Here is a 16135-nt window from a genome sequence, read left to right on the forward strand (position 1 = left end):
TTTTCTATCTTCCCCCCTTTCTATCTTCCCCCCCTTCATGTTGTCCTTTTTCTAGGTTGCATATTCTTTATTCTATATATTCTTTATATATCTATTTACCCCTTGTGTGGAAGCTGATCCCCCTTTGATCATCCCTGTCATTTTGTTCTATATTCTTGTTGAACATAGAGAACTCAGAGATACTGAATTATTTCTTCGGTTCCACTGTACTCTTTTGAAATGAGGTAAAATGTTCATTGTTCTCTGTGACCCCTCCATGGCTCCTGGAAAGCTGCAGGCAGGGAAGGGAAGTGTTTGCACTTACACACCTAGTCCTGCTTGTCTTTAAGCTTCCTGCCGTCAGTAGGATAATTTTTGCCCTTCAGACAATAAAACTGTAACTATAAGGGAACCTGGGAGTGCTTCCAAATTCCCAGGTCTTATTGTGCCCTTTGGCTACATCCAGTTCCACACCACGATGAGATGCAGCATGCACCAGCATGACCTCCTTCCCTGCTCCCTGGTTTCCATGGGAGGTGAACCCTGGGGCATGGAGCCCAAGCAGGAGCTGTGCAGGCTCCTGCTGTGTGCTCCAACAGGTAAGAGTTAACGGACCTAAGTGGTAAACAGAAGAATTACATTTCTGTGAACCACCTAGGAGGAGATCCTTGATCTTGAGGGCAATGGGATTCATTGGGCTTCCATTTTAGGCCCACAATATCAAGATTTCTTTACAAAAGACACTACAATAGAACTGATGAGCAGGGAAGCCTCTAGGAAACAGATCAAAGTGCCATGGGCTTGTAGAAACAAGATCTCTAATAAATTTTTTTTTAAAAGAGGAAGATTGTATAAAAGTTAAACTAATCCTAGGAAAACTTATAAACGGAGACTTGGGATTTCATCTCTCAAATACACCACTCAAACTACATTCAGTTTTGAATACAGAGCAACTCTGAACTTAGAAAATTAGAAACATACACTCTTGTCTATCCATAACAGATACCTTATCATTTTTGCCCAACAATTAAATGAACTATTCCTCTCTTTCTCTCTCTCTCTCTGTTCTATATATTTCTCTCAGGTATATTCCTGTGCAATATAGAGGACAGGTTTATAAATGCTTATATTTTATTTTGCAGATTACTTCCAATTCTCAGACTCTGCCCACATAGAATTATGTCCCTCTTTACACTCCATGAGAGCCTGATTCTCCCCAGAACTTGGATTCACTCGGGCAGTGCTCAGCATTTTACAGAATTCAGCTGAGGTTCCAGGCAGTTGTCCAACTGCCGTTAAACCTGCTATATCTGCATCATGAAAATGGAATGCTTATATGAAAGGAGCCATGTTAATGTGATGACCAAAGTGTCAGAAAGTTGAAAGTTAATCTTCTACTAACTTTAGCTGGAGTACTCTATAGCAAGTTAAAAAAGAGGAAGATATCATAGTTTGTGTGAATGGTATTAGAAGTATAATTTTAGATCTACTTTGCCTATGTTGTTTATGTATTTTTAAATGTAATATTCTCAAAAGCTTTAAAGTCTCAAGCCTTCAGTGTGTACCAGTAGCATTTAAATCCAGTTTAATTAAATAAATTAGTGTGAGTCAGTTCTTGGAGAGATGGGTCTTAAATGAAATCTGAAACTCAAGCTGTCCCAGGATCCTGAGGTAGTTCGCATCTAGATCTGGAGCAAGCGTCATTTCTTCTTCAATACTTTTTCAGCAGCTATAAAGTCAGTCTGCATGTTGTCTTTAATTTTTCTGCTTGTAGAAAAAGACTCTCCTAAAATAAATTGCTGTAACATTTATTACCTCCAAAAAACATTTATTTGCTATAACTCAGACACCAAAAAGTATTTTAGTATATAAAGTTTGATATTTATTTACATTCACATAAAGACTCCTTAGTTCACAAATTGGCTTCTTGTTGCTGTTTTAGAAACAATGGATTTTGTTCTCTGTTGCATTTCTGGACTTAAAATCCTCTCTTTTTATAGAACAGGTAGAACACAAACACCGTCAACATCAACTTCCTCACGTTTCCGTGTCCACATATTTCAGCCTTGGCCTGAAAGGTCACTTCTGCAAGCAAGAGCATAGCATAGCCTCACCTGGCCACACTCCTGAGGCTTTCAACAAGGGAAGCACATTAATTCATTAAGGAAGAGCTTTGTTTTTTGTGTTTATTTCCTTCACTGACAGACAGGCTTTAGAATTTTTGGTGACAGAGTGCTCTTCTTAGCATTCTTTGGCTTTTCTTCATTAGCTAATCAAGCTCCTTGATGACTCAGAATAGGACTCAGATATTTTATTTTATATTTCCTAGTGCTGGGCAGTCAACAGAATGCTGGGATCCCTCTTGACTGGAGGGACACACATGGCATCATCAATCACTGCATGATTTTTGCAGTGGTGGCTATTTCTTATGCTGCTTTTTCCTCTCCACTGCTGTGTGCAAGGCCTGAAGAAGCAAGTCTTTGTTATTCTGGACATTGTAGTAACTTAGTTTCACCAGTTTGTCGAAATTTTCCTCTGAATAACTCAGATTGTTTATGTAATATGGACCACAGGTATTGGCAACATCAACATCACCCTCCGCCATCTCTGAGGGACTACGTTTCACACCTAAGGGACAAACAATGGTTGGATTAATTACCGAAACATGATTAGGGTCTGCACGTTTCTCAGACATGCAGTTGATCACAACCCAAAGATTTCCTTCCACAGGCATTTTATTGCTGGTATGTTTGATTGGTAGCAGTGGGGTAGAGGAGCTGGTGGAGGTAAGGGGGAGTACGGGTTGTTTTGGGCACCCTAGAAAATGCCAAAACAAAAAGAATAGTTCCTTTTTTGAACACCAGAAGGTGAGGCTGCGATCTGTCTCCATGCCTGCTCCCCTAGCCCCAGGCAGAGCTGGCAGCATGGCCAGGCGCCCGCCCTGGGTCTCCCTCCAGAGGTTGCTGCTCTCCCAGCCCTGGCCCCTGCCTTGCTGCCATGTCCCAGCCATTACAGCACCTTGCACTTCTAGCTAAGGTGATGAGCAAAGAGCAATTACTCTTTCTTTCCTCTCCTTCTCCCAAAGCAGGGAACTGCAGCAAGGACCTCATGACAGCATGACTTCTTTACTGGCAAAGGGCCTCCGATGCCACTGCCACTTTCTGTGCCTGCCAACTTTGACTTTACATCTTATTTCCCTCTCTACTATGCTTTCATGTTCTAGAAACAGGCTGCTGAAAATCCGCCCATTTCAGGTATTCAGACAAAGGATATTTCCAAAAGCAGACCTGCCTTTTCAGTGACTGCTGCCACCCAGTTACTCCCTAGCACAGTCTGCTACATCAGCTCTTGGTTCCTACTGTGAGGAATTATCTAAAGGTATACAAAACAGACAACAAAAACTGGATTCTATTATCTAAATCTGGAGATTTCACAGAGCCGTTATCTGGACATATCCTGGAAGCAGATGGCACAAACATTAACTAATTTCCGCAAGCTACCTATTGCTATAAAAAACTACAAGCTTTATGAAACCTCAGCAGTGAGACTGAACCTAATATTGCCTGAAACACTGAGACATGGCAGGGTACACTGAAAGACCTTTTCATGCACGTCATCATCCCAGGATAATCAACATACATATGACGGCCCCAGGCAAAACAATTAGGCAGATAGTCCCAGAAGTGTCATCTCTGGAAATATTAGATCCATCATGTCTTATAACCTGAAGACAAAATCAATTAACTTATTTATTTTAATTCATTTGACTATAGAAACCAGATCCAAAACTAATGCAAAACTTCGTGTTTATTTACAGGCTACCACAGAGCAAACATTCATAGGGACCTCCTCAGCAAGTTGTTGGTACTGGGAGACAAATATCCAAGACTTATCCTGTGATCACAAATACTAACAAATTTATGGATGTAGAAGATGTAAAACACATCTCCTCACTTGTTTTTCTAAGACCTTCATAAATCACCTGTGATTCAATACAGCAGCTGATCTCAGCTTGGACCTGACCATCTGCTCTAGACACTGGCAGGAAAGGTGCTCTTTATTTAGCTGCTGTCTTGGACACACCATCACCTACTGAGCTGGTGGAAATACTTCTATACTCTAAACTCAGTACATGCAACATATACCACCTGAGCTGAGGGTTTATTTACATGCTGTACACAGTATGCAAACTTGCCCTTCCTGAACTCTGAGCAAACATGAGCGCTCTCTGCCCACACTAAAAGAATGTCAAAAGCCCACTTGACCATATTAGCTTTGGCTCAACTCTGCACTAATGCAACACAGCACACGGGCAGACTGAACTTATATCTATCTGCCTTTTAGTATAGATGCAGAATAAAGAGGTTTGTGGAGATCTTCCATCTCCCAGGGAAAAGGCTCAATGAATTTGGTTTGGTTGTGCAGATTCCTGGGCTCCAATCCAACCATAGGCCAAAGATCCACTGCTGTAGACTAGCCTGTACCCTGACATGAGGCTTCTCACATTTTTTTTCCTTCCTCATCATTCCCACAGACCCCTAGGTTTTCTAACAGCTGGCATGAGGAAAAGAGAGTGGTGCCAAGCCAGAAATGAACACAAATGGCAGATAAAACTATCAGGGGTAATTAACAAAGGTTAACACAGACAGGAAATACAATGCTCGATTCCCTCTTATCATAGATGTGAGAGCACCAAAGATGAGAATTTTTCTATCAGCTTCCAATGAGACCATTAAATTGACACCAGGTTTTCACCACAGATAACAATCCACCTCTTCAGTTGCAAATACCTGCAATATCTATATTAAAACAGGGCAGTAGGTCTTGCAGAAACTCATCATTTTCTTTCACTGAAAGGATCACATGCATTTGGGGAATCTTCTCAAACATGGATCTTTTCTGTGCTTGTCTTGCTACAAAAAAATCTTTTTATGTTTCTGGAAATCAGTTTACTCACTCAAAGTGATTATCCTGGAAGGGTCTCTGTAAGATCAGTAAAGGTACTCTGCCTGGCTTTGCAGAGAAAGTCATGAGCAACTGGTAATATTCTTAAAGGAAGCAGACTAAGCCTCATGCAGAGGAATTCTCCTTTCTTCTCCAAACATGAGATAGTCTAACCAGTGCAGAAGCAACCCAGTTTAAATATGTCATTTTTACTTATATACTGCCCTGGCTCAAAATTCTCACTGCTGAACAAGCTCATGTATGAGCTGGCTCCAGAAAAACTGTCCATTCATGTAATTGAACTAATATTTCAGATGCTGTACAGGCTAGTTTGGGACCAGGACATGGTACTGAAACGCTGTCAGTTATGCTCATCGCTGACCTCTGTCTGTCACTGGCCCAAGGGCAGACCTCTGTGGCCAGCATCGGAGCTTTCTGTAGCATCCGTCCTGCCAGCCTGGGCGAGCAGCAGCCCCTCCAGAAAGGTGGCAGCCTCCTAGCCCCCTCCATGAACTGTGCCCTTGCATGTGAGCTCAGCAGGAGCTCCTGCTCCTGAGGTCCCCACCAGGACCTGTTCTCTCTCTCTGATTCTTTATATCAGCTTGCAGCTACGAGCTGAACCAGTCAGACACAGCACGGACTTGTCCAAATGAGTGTAATATGCAGATATCACATAGGTCTTCACATACATCTGCTACATACATAATAAAACCCCATTTTAGATTCCCTGATAATTTAGGTTGACAAATAGCATCTGTGCATCATCTGAGATGTACCTTGTATTAGATAGCTAAGCTAGGAACAACCATCCCTGGGTTCTGCAAATCACTGAGAGGGAAAGAGAGAGGTAAATTCACACAGAAAGCAATATACAGGAGCTGATTTTCCATTCCTGTTCTAGTTCTTTCTCCTGTTCTCCTTCCTCTGATTCTTTCTAGAAAGGTCAGCTAGAGAAACTAACCTTTTAGGTATCTGATCTATGTTAAGTGCTTGAGTTTAAAGGTGTGTGTACCTGTGTAAATACCCCTAGCATATTAGAAACCTGTTAAAAATCCCAGTTCCATACCTCAAATAAGCAAGGAACTCAATCCAGAATATCTACAAAGTAAAAATACTGCATGATTTTTAATGATTGCTTTAAAAAATAAGAATGAATACAATAAGGACCTTTGCTTTGTTATTATATTTCATGTACTATATACCATCCCAGGATTTTTAGTTTTCAGTATACTTTTTAATCACTGAAGTGATTAAAAAAAAAAAGTGTTTTCATAGCAAGAGTTAGTGATTTGTCATCTGGAGAAGAAACAATTGATATTTTTGGCACCAGGAGAAGTAGTGGGGAGTTGTGAGAGTAGATGAAGAGAAAATATCTGTTAGAATTCATCTGTTTTGAAGTGACTGGCAATGTTGCTATTTAAATTCTTCTCTTGATTTCAAGCTCTAGGAAGTTCACTGAAGTGAACAGAAGCCGTCCATGTTTCAGTGTTATATTTTCATCACTTTACTAGTTCACACTTTTGTTTTCAAGGTTATCTGCCTAACTGTAAGCCTGGAAATGATTGTAAACAATGAAATCCTTGGGTTCCCAAGAGCATTCTCTGACAGGAAGGAATGAGAAGTATGAAAGCAAATGACCTGCTAACCCTACTAATTTTTGCCATTGCAGACAGAGAGAGTATGTTTTTCATCTGTGAACTCTATAATCCACCTGTGAAAACCCTGAAAAAAATCTGTGGGGTGGCATGCATGTCCAAGGCTCATCCCAGCTGCTGCTCTACTGTCAAAGAACATTCTGTATTTTACAATCCCTGATATAGTTCAGATCTAGGCATATCTGATACCATAGTGGAACTCTGACTCCATAAATGTTTACAGGAGAATCTGAACAATAGATATTGCACGGTAACAAAGAGAAAGTGGAAGGCTGCTGCCTCTGAAGAAGTGATGGGTTGCTGTAAACTTACCAGGTGCTTTGTAGTCCCTGAAGGTGTCGTTTATTAGAGGGAAAAATACCACAATAGGCGTTTCTGGGCTTTCCTTGTCACCAACAATGTAGCATTCCTTCAGATTTGATGTTTCCTGTTCATCCGGCACCTTTTTAGGGAAAGGAATTCCTTGTTCTGCAAAGTATTTAGAGGCTTCTCTCAGAGGCTGGTTTGCCATAATAGGAAAACAAAACAAAACATCAGAACGTACTGAAGACACTTTGATTGAGTTTGCATCAAAAACAATTTCACTGGGAATGCTTGTGGAGTAAGGGACAAGTTCTGACAGATTATGGCACATACCCAACTTAGGTATTTTAACTACATTTCTCCATAGACTGAGTAGGGAGCCAAGGTCTGGATGGCCAGATATCAGTTGGCCCAAATCTCTTCAGAACCTCGATGTTACAGTGGTCACAACAACTAAATTAGGTACTCCTAGGAGGTGGTCTGAATGCACTGGGCATCTCTAGGTAACAGTGGCAGAATAGCAGTACAGCTCTTTGTGCCCTTCCCTGTCCAAGACGTGACTTTCTTGGCTGATGACACATTTCCAAGACATAGTTGCACACAGACAAGAATTTACGAAACATACACTGACTTTCATATCCTTCCCACCTAGAGGTCTGAATACCTTCTGGAGCAGCCTACTGACTATAGGAAGAACAGGACAGCTACACTTCTCACCTAGGTATCCCAAGGATCTAGAGGTAAACAGGATAGATTTGGGTTCACATGCCTCTGAAAATTTAAATCCCACATTTGGATATTAAAAATGTTGCCTTTAGATGGCTTTTTATTCCTAAGGAATATCAAGTTCCTAAATGCAACTGTGCTTGCGTTTATTTGCATATCTGACCTCCTGCAAAAAACTCTTAAATTAAACTCTGAATGTACACTTTCCTGTGCATGAGGCTGTGGGAAGGCATCTTTGGATTGAGAAGTCTCCGACAATTTTTAAATGCATATAGCTTTATTCATTCTACACCTAACTGCCTAAAAAAATCAACCAAAACACATATACGTATAAACACACCCTCTCTAATGTAAAGTTTAACTACAAATTAAAGACAATTCTTTCATTTCTTTCATATATGCGTAGTCCAAAAAATGGGCAGATTCAGTTTACTAAATTCTGACTTACTGATAATACTTGTACTAATCAATAAAGATACGTGACCCTGGTAAACAGTCAGCTTGTTTACTCTGCCCAGATATTGGGAAAAGGTTTCTGTCACTAGAAGATCGGCCATTCTGGTAACTCAGTGATAAAACTGAGATATCATTAAAGAAGAATGTGCAAGTCTCACCCCTGTTTGTGAACCTGAACTGTAGTTGAAATGCAAAACCACATCCACTTTTCTTTCTGGTCTCATAAGGGGTGGGTAACTGGTAGCAAAGGCAAAGGCAGTATCAATCAGAATGAGAGAGTCCGTTGCTCCTGTCAGGTGGTTGGGCTGGGAATCAAGCTCGCAGTCTAGAAAAGAAGTATTTTTTTTTTCAGGGGATGTACTCAATACAAAAGATGTGCTACTATGCTGAAGAAAGCCAAGAGTTAGTAAAAGAGAGAGAATTCAACTTTTCTTTGGTCTTAGACCTACCTATATAGCTGAGAGCTGCAGTTCAGTCATTTCTGGGTTCCTTGTCTGGGTTCCTTTCACTTCTCTTTAATTTGCAATTTCATTTGCTTTCCTCTAATTAAGAAGGAGTAACTTGGGCTCAGAAGAACAAAATTAATTCCACCTCCGGATTTTTAGTGTGACTCTGATCAAGTCAATTTAAGTTTTACTTATATGGAAAAAATCAGAAAGGCACAGCACTGACTCAATGGACTAATATTAAAGATGTTTGGTGCCTTGTATGCTACAAGAACAGGCACATAGATATTAATGTATGCAGCTGAAGGAGGCAAATCCCCTTGTGGAATACTGAAGATCTGGTACCTGACTGAACACAGATTCCCAAATTGTATACAGGAAATACTGTTACAATGGTTATACCTCACTTACAGGTAAAAAGGTCAAATAAAACTGGGTTTTATTCCTTGAGTACTGGCCAGGCAAGAGGCAGCATACGATGGCACCAATTCCATGCCACATACAGGCTGGCTGGCTGCCCATCAGCAGGCAAATGCTGTTTGACTAATCAGGGTCTTTCTCTTCTATCAGTTGCCATTCTTTGTGGAATTTATAAGAATTTATTTTTGAAGCCTCTCCTTTTAATGAATTTCAGCTATCAGTGACAAACAGTTTCAAATATTACTAATAGCTTAATTCCCTAAGCCTTGTTTCCTTTTTAAAAGAATAGTCTAAAATACAACTAAAAGCAAGGTGTCATTACTATACCTTTCCATTTAGAAAACTTGCTCTCCAGGTAGTTGGTGTTCATCTGTAAGCCCTTTAGGAAATTGTGGATTTCTGAAGCTGCTGGACGTAACATGACAATGTCTCGGAAAATGTTTGAGAAGCTATCAGGGGGAGAAACCACTCGAGTATCTAGTTCATTTGGTCTTGTAGGGAATAGGGTTTCATCATCTGCAAAAGAAAAAAAAAAAAGAGTAAAAGTTCTATTATGCAGTTTCATTGTTGAGATCGTCCTACGTAATCATAATTTATTTTAATGTTTCAGAAAACTTCTCCTTTCTCCTTTTATTCATCTTTCTCCTTTTATTTCCAGGATCTCCAAAAACCTCAGTTTTTCTGCTAAGCTTTGAAAAATCCATTTTGTCTTCTCAGTCCCCAGTGGTAAAATCCTTAAATGTACTATAAATCAGTCCACCTCATCTACTATAACTTCCTTTGCTTTTCTATGATTTTATCCACTCCAATATCCTGCACTTATCCTGTCTTCCTTTGCTTCTTCTTGTTACTCGTTCTCTCTCAGTCACACAGAGAAAAATGCATGTAGACTTCAGATCCCTTTTCTAGCAAATGCAAGCTCCTTGTTTTAGTTATCAGAAACCGTCCCTTACATGTGCAAGAAGATTAAAAAAAAAATTCTTCCTTCTCATCTTTTTTTTCTGTAGTAAATATTTATTGTATGTTTGTCCTTGAAATCTCAGTCCTGCAGATCTTCCTTAATTAGGTAGCATGTTTTGCAAATCTCATCCTGATGACTGGGTTGGAATAACTTACAATAATACTAAAGTTTGTATTCTGCCTTTGTAAACTCCAGAAAGAAAAGGGTGGTGTTTTCTTTTGTTTTTATGAAGCCTCATGCCATATTCCGTGTTCCAAGAGAGGAACAGGAAAGACTGAATCACTAGGATAGCCTCCAGCCTCTCCTACTGTACAGGAATATTTTTCTTTGGTTTTACCCTTGTGAACTGAAAATGGCTCATATGAGGGTCATTCTCTCTTGTTTCTGTGAAGGATCCCATCGATTCTTTTCCTCATACAACTAAAAATGGTTGCCATATTGTAACACATGACATGAACTTCCTCTTGGTTTCTGTGCAGATTCTAACACAGCCTCGAATAAAAAATTCCAAAATGGCTTTGAAAAATTCAGTAAGAGAACAGCAGCACAAAGATGAAAAAAAAGGAAGAAGAAAGAGAAAATAAAATAGCATTAGAGTATAATAATAACCCACCTATGTCAGTAATTTTGTCTCGGGTCCATCTATGCCAGAAGTCTTCTGAATGAACAGATAAAAACCAAGCATCCATAAGATTCAAGGAAAATACACTGCTCCAGATCCCTGTGACATAGGATATATTTGTCAGAAAGTAATACAGTAAAGATCTGCAAGAATTTCCATTCACAATGACCTCCATCACTTCCTACATTCCCCAGGAAACTTTGTTCATTGAATTATCTTAGTGGGAAAATACAAGGGAGTGTCTTTTTGAATCAGGATATGTATCCATAATATATATAAAGAATCTTACTTATTGACATAGTATTTCAGTATTTTCAATATATCTGCCAATACATTCATTGTTGTTGTGTGGCAAATAATGTTTTATCAAGTGTATCTTAGTATAATTTGCCTGTCTTCAATGTTTCCTTTTCACCAGGTTCCCACTGTTTATGACTCTAAAGGTTTTATTTCTTTAGAACACAATCCTGTTACAGATATGCAGTCATAATACAGGACTGCCAACCACAAATTTTCAGGAGATTAGTATATCAATCTTGAATGAGGGGACTAGCTTAAAAATTCTCAAAACAGAAAATGTAAATGTATGGGTCTTTCGATTTGTCTTCTGATTTTTGAGGGTTTAGAGCATATCTGGGTTACAGTCTCAAGTTCTTCTCTGTAGTAATAGGTGCTGTGAACTTAATGACAGTCCAGACTGCCACCTATCTGCAACGTTTCAGGCTGAGAAAACACCACTACCTGATACAGCCAGAGGTGTTGAGTGTGTAACAATGTCTTCTGTGCCTTCCAAACCCTGTTATTAAATCTGGCATCTTGGAAGAAATGGAGCGATGGGCAGAAAAGACTGCACCTGAGCAGCTTGGTGATTACCTGAACAGTCAATACCAGCCTGATCAACAAAAGCAGGCTAGGAAAGAGCAGCACAACCTATGTAGTCAGTCCCCACTATATTCTGGGGGCAAGGGTGTAAAGTAGCTTGCCTAATTTGCTGAAAGCCTTTCAAATAACTCTGTCACTAAAGTAACATATTCTGACTGAGGAGGCTCTGGGTCATCTGCAGTGGACATGGAGAGAAGTGTCCCGCAGTCACTCTACAGCAGTGAGGAAGACGACTACCAAGGAGAGAGACATCAGATGGGGCTGAAATGTTTGACCACAGAAGAGGAGGCCTGGGTACAGTTTGGCATCCAGGGAAGGGGAGTTTCTAAGTCAGACTGCTTCCTTACACCTCACCGCTGGCTGTAGCATAATCTCCACACAGGCAAAATAGTCTTAGCATGACTTGACTTCTCCAGAAACCTGAAATTTCCTTTATGCAATTGGTGGGAGTAGGAAGAACAAGGAGGCAAGAGATTGCTTTCGCAAAGGGAAAAAAAAGTTGCTCTTACTGCTCTTATCATTTTTATGCAAGAAGGAGAAAGGTAAATATTAGGAACTGTTTGCAATCCAAAATGGAAGTGTTATCATGGAGGATTAATGAGGGTTAGCAGCAGTTGGGATATTTTAGATAAAAGTCTATATTCTAGAGACCTAGACTGCAAAAGAGACTGATAATTTAAATTAAATGTAATGGTACACAAATTCTGTTGCTGACATAAAGATATATAAATATTGAAAGGTCTCACAACAGTCAGCACAACTGTATATGAAATCAAATAAATCTGTTCAGCTGAATAAATTCACAGAGAAATTTAAAAATCCTGCAGACCACAACCTGTTATTAAATCTAGTATTTCACCATGTGCTTTTTATGGCAGATGAAAATATACTATCATCTGCTTCATTTCAGAAGAGAGGTTTGCTAGAGAATGTATTATATTATATTACATTACAGTTTCCCAGAGCAACAAATTACCTTCCAAGAAGCAGATTCTAGATTCCGGTATTTTCTTCATCAGGCGACCCATGAAGAACTCACTACCAAAATCTTCTGCACGAATGAAGGCTCCGTATTTTAGGAATCCTACCTCATAAGGAGTGAATTCCACCCATTCTTAACACAAAAAAAAAGGGGGAGGCACAAGACAGACTATGATTACAGCAAGAGAGGGGCAAATCAGTTGAATAAAACATAAGATATTAGCTACGTTAAGGCAAACTAGCTTCTGAACTAACATACTTTGCAAACAGACATTTATTCACTTTACATTTCACAGTAATGAGCATGAAAAGTGAATTGTTCCCCTATATGATTGTTCCCCCCCAAATGTGTCTACCAACTTTAGATTTTTGAAACTTTCTACATAAATGTTTAGAAGGCAATTTCATGATAATATCCTCCATCATCCTGCTTTTGATCTAGAATACAGCTGAAAATAGAAAGGCTTTTGAAAAATTAACTCAAAAATCTACTCTTAGGTGCATTGAATCAATTTATTTGCCTAATCTTAAACAGAACCCTATTGGGATTAGAAGTTAAATGCAGTTCTGGAGTGTTATTATTACCTCTAAAATCCTGGTCGCTGATTTTGTCCTTCACATTGAGAGAGAGGTAGATGGGCAGGGGATTCTGACCCTGATTTAGTGCCTGCTGCTGGTCTGTGAGCTTATGGGGGTTTTCCTGTTTTGAAGAAGGACAGTAGCTGAGGACACTTAGATGACACAAAGAGCCTCCCACTTCATCTAAGGCTGGAATCCAACAAGGCATACCAGGCTCCAACTAGGATGTGTCCCACAGGCTTCATACAGAAATGTGCTGTGACCCCTGTCTCTGATTGTCCCCTGCCCCAGCACTTTAGCAGGCAAATAGTCCTTGTGACTTGAGTACTCTTAAGTTAAATTCTTATGCTGAAGTAAAGCCTGAGATTTAACTGGTAGGAAGAAAACGTTGTTATTCATATTGTTTATTTCAGAAAAAAATGTCAGGAAACATTTGAAAAGCATTCTTGACGTGAGATGTATCATTTAGTAAGAGTGGCCCCTGCTCCTAATAGCCCAGGAAATCCTCTTTTCCTCAGTGCTGTGGTGGAGCCAAGGCTCAGACAGAGTTAACATTCAGCACGGTTTGACCCTCACTGCTGTGCTGTAGAGCATCTTGCATATTCAGCACTGGTAGAAAGTGCAGCAGAGCTTGGGAGGGGGGCTAAGGCTTGGCAAGTGCTGACTGCAGCACCTTCTCAAAGGGGAGGCCCTGTGAGAGCTGCAGGTGCTCCTGCCTTGCCGGAGTGGCCCTGGCAGGGACAGCTGTGCTGCCCAGGCCACCCTGCTTCCCTCAGGCTGCGCCGGGTCCAGCGGAGAGAGCCATTGCACCTCCTGGCTGAACCACCCCTGGAGGGGCTCTCCTGCTGTGCCGCACTGAGTTGGGGGGGAATTACAAAAGGGGAGCATTGGTATCACTGGGGGAATGTTTTCTCTTCAAGTATAAATGGTGCGGCGGGATAAAAAAAATATTCATGGATAATAAAATACAGCCTTGCACGTGGTCTGAACATTGCTGTTTCTTGGAAATGGTTACACAGTGAAGAAATAAAGTTAGCAACTCAGAGATAACTTTGTTTTTGTTTGAGATTTTTCATTGCTTTAATCACACTGTGCAGCTTTTTCCCCCTTTCTTTAAAGAAGGGCAGGATTTTTATTTAAATACTTACACATAAAATCATTTACAAATCATTCATTCTAGAAGTTTTCCATTATTTCCCTTTATTCATGCCCTATTTTTAGCAAGTGTGGTGTTAAATGCTACATAATACAGCCAATAAACACAAAGAATGATACTGCTGAGGCACACACTTTAGTCATTTACTATCTGTCCTCATTGGAATACCCACTAAATATGCAAATCTGAAAAGAAATGTGTTTCTACTATACCTTATCACATAACATGGTTTCAATGATGAGTCCCCACAGATCTGTGAAACATATCCGGTGTCCATCCTGCTTCCTCTGGTACAACTCTTTTAAATAGTATTTCAGACAATCCGGTGCAAAACAAGCAAAGAACTTATTTTTGAGCACATGTTTTCGGACATCCTTGAGTGTTTCCTCAAGGTCTTTTTGGGACCAGTCAGGATCTTCATACAAATTTGACATGGTCCTTAAAGAAAAAAGAAACACAAGAAAAAGTTTAAGTTTCCAGCTAGAGCACTGGGAAACCAACAGGTTTGGGGTTATGGAGGTTTGTGTATTATGTATTGATTTGCGATTGTAGGATGGGTTTGATATTTGAAGGAAATGAAATGCCTCAATGTAAGCTAACTACACCTAATTGAAATGAGCAGAGAGTTAGAAAAAGTGACTGAAAGTTCTGTGGTTAACTTAAAGAAGAGAAGGCCAAAGGGAAATATGATCTCTATCTTCAGATGTGTAAAAGGAGGTTGCAGAGAAGATCCTTATTCATGTGACTTGTGCATGCAGCAAGGATGGAGAAATAATTGCATTAAACTGCAACAGGGAAGTTAGGTCATGTTTCAGAAAAAAATTTCTAGCAGTAAGAGAAAACCTGAAAGAGGCTGCCTAGTGAGTCTCATGGAGTCCTTTTCACTCCTGGAGTGCTTTAAGGACAAGTTAAACTTCTAAGATAGTCTCAGTAGATCCTGCCATGAGGCAGGAGGATAGACTAGCTGTTTTTTCAAGGTCCCTTCCAGCCCTTTTCTACTGAAAAAACAAATTTATATGCTTCCCATTGAAAGCAGAGGGCACAGACTTCATTGACACTCGACCTAGGTTCATCAACAGCAATCAGTTTTGGATCTGAGCTGAAATTATCTATTTACAGCAAGCTCTGAAATGAGATGAAGTGTGTTTGGTTTGGAGTGAGGGCTCTGTAACAAACTCACAAAGCCCTTCTGTGTCAGCTACCTCTTGCTCTAGAACCGTGGCATTTAAACTGCCAATAGAGATCTTCTTGTGCCCATCCCTTGTTCCATCTTCAGTGCTGCTGTTTACATGAAAAAGCACATGTGTTTGTGGTGCCATCCACGTATTTGTGATGCCATCCACATATTTAATCAGGATTGAATTGATTCCAAATGCTGGCAAATACCAGTTGATGGAAACAAGAAAACGTCACAGCGGAAGAACAAAGACTTTTCTGCATAGTACTGTCCAAAAGAACTGTGAACAATGATGGCTTCTGATCTGGCAGTTAATAACCACTGAATATTTAACTACACTTCAGCTAACAGCTTACCACTGTCAAGATGTTACATCTCTTTTTGTCATTTCTTGGCATCATTTATAGAATATTCCTATGAAAACTTTACTTATCTTGGCCTTACCATGTTGTGCCAGATAAACCAGTGATGTATGAGACACAGTCCAAGACATTCAGTTTCTGGACACTCAGAAGGTGAGCATACATGGCCGTCAGAGCTCTGGTTCCACCACCCGTGGTCATGATTGCCACCACAGGTACCTGTTCAATCCCAAAAGACATGCATTTAATGAAATGGTGTGGAGATGTCCATGACTAGAAGAGACAGCATTGCAGCATTGATAAAGCAATAAAGAAGTGTGCCATCAGTTTGCAAGAAGCAAGACCTGAATTAATCATGGAGCGTAGCAGGAATAAGAAATACTTCATGTTTTTTCTGCTAAGCAGCTGTGCATTAGGAAGGTGAAATCTACCATCTCGGATATCACATTTCAGTGCTCTATTTATTCTGCAAAACCAATAACACAG

At 40.1% G+C, this 16135-nt stretch overlaps 1 protein-coding gene across 1 annotated transcript in view; it reads right to left on the reverse strand.

The window, feature by feature from the left end:
* Positions 1-1888: 1888 nt before the first annotated feature.
* Positions 1889-16135, reverse strand: part of LOC106498179 (cytosolic phospholipase A2 epsilon) — a 42703-nt gene continuing 28456 nt past the window's right edge. Inside the window, 9 exon segments of the mRNA XM_013959326.2 lie at positions 1889-2607; positions 6891-7077; positions 8222-8388; positions 9257-9445; positions 10504-10611; positions 12371-12508; positions 12961-13075; positions 14323-14548; positions 15732-15868. Of these exon segments, the coding sequence (XP_013814780.2) occupies positions 2399-2607; positions 6891-7077; positions 8222-8388; positions 9257-9445; positions 10504-10611; positions 12371-12508; positions 12961-13075; positions 14323-14548; positions 15732-15868 (1476 nt within the window). The 3' untranslated portion in view covers positions 1889-2398.

Source organism: Apteryx mantelli, chromosome 4, assembly GCF_036417845.1.
Source record: "Apteryx mantelli isolate bAptMan1 chromosome 4, bAptMan1.hap1, whole genome shotgun sequence".
Classification (NCBI taxonomy): domain Eukaryota; kingdom Metazoa; phylum Chordata; class Aves; order Apterygiformes; family Apterygidae; genus Apteryx; species Apteryx mantelli.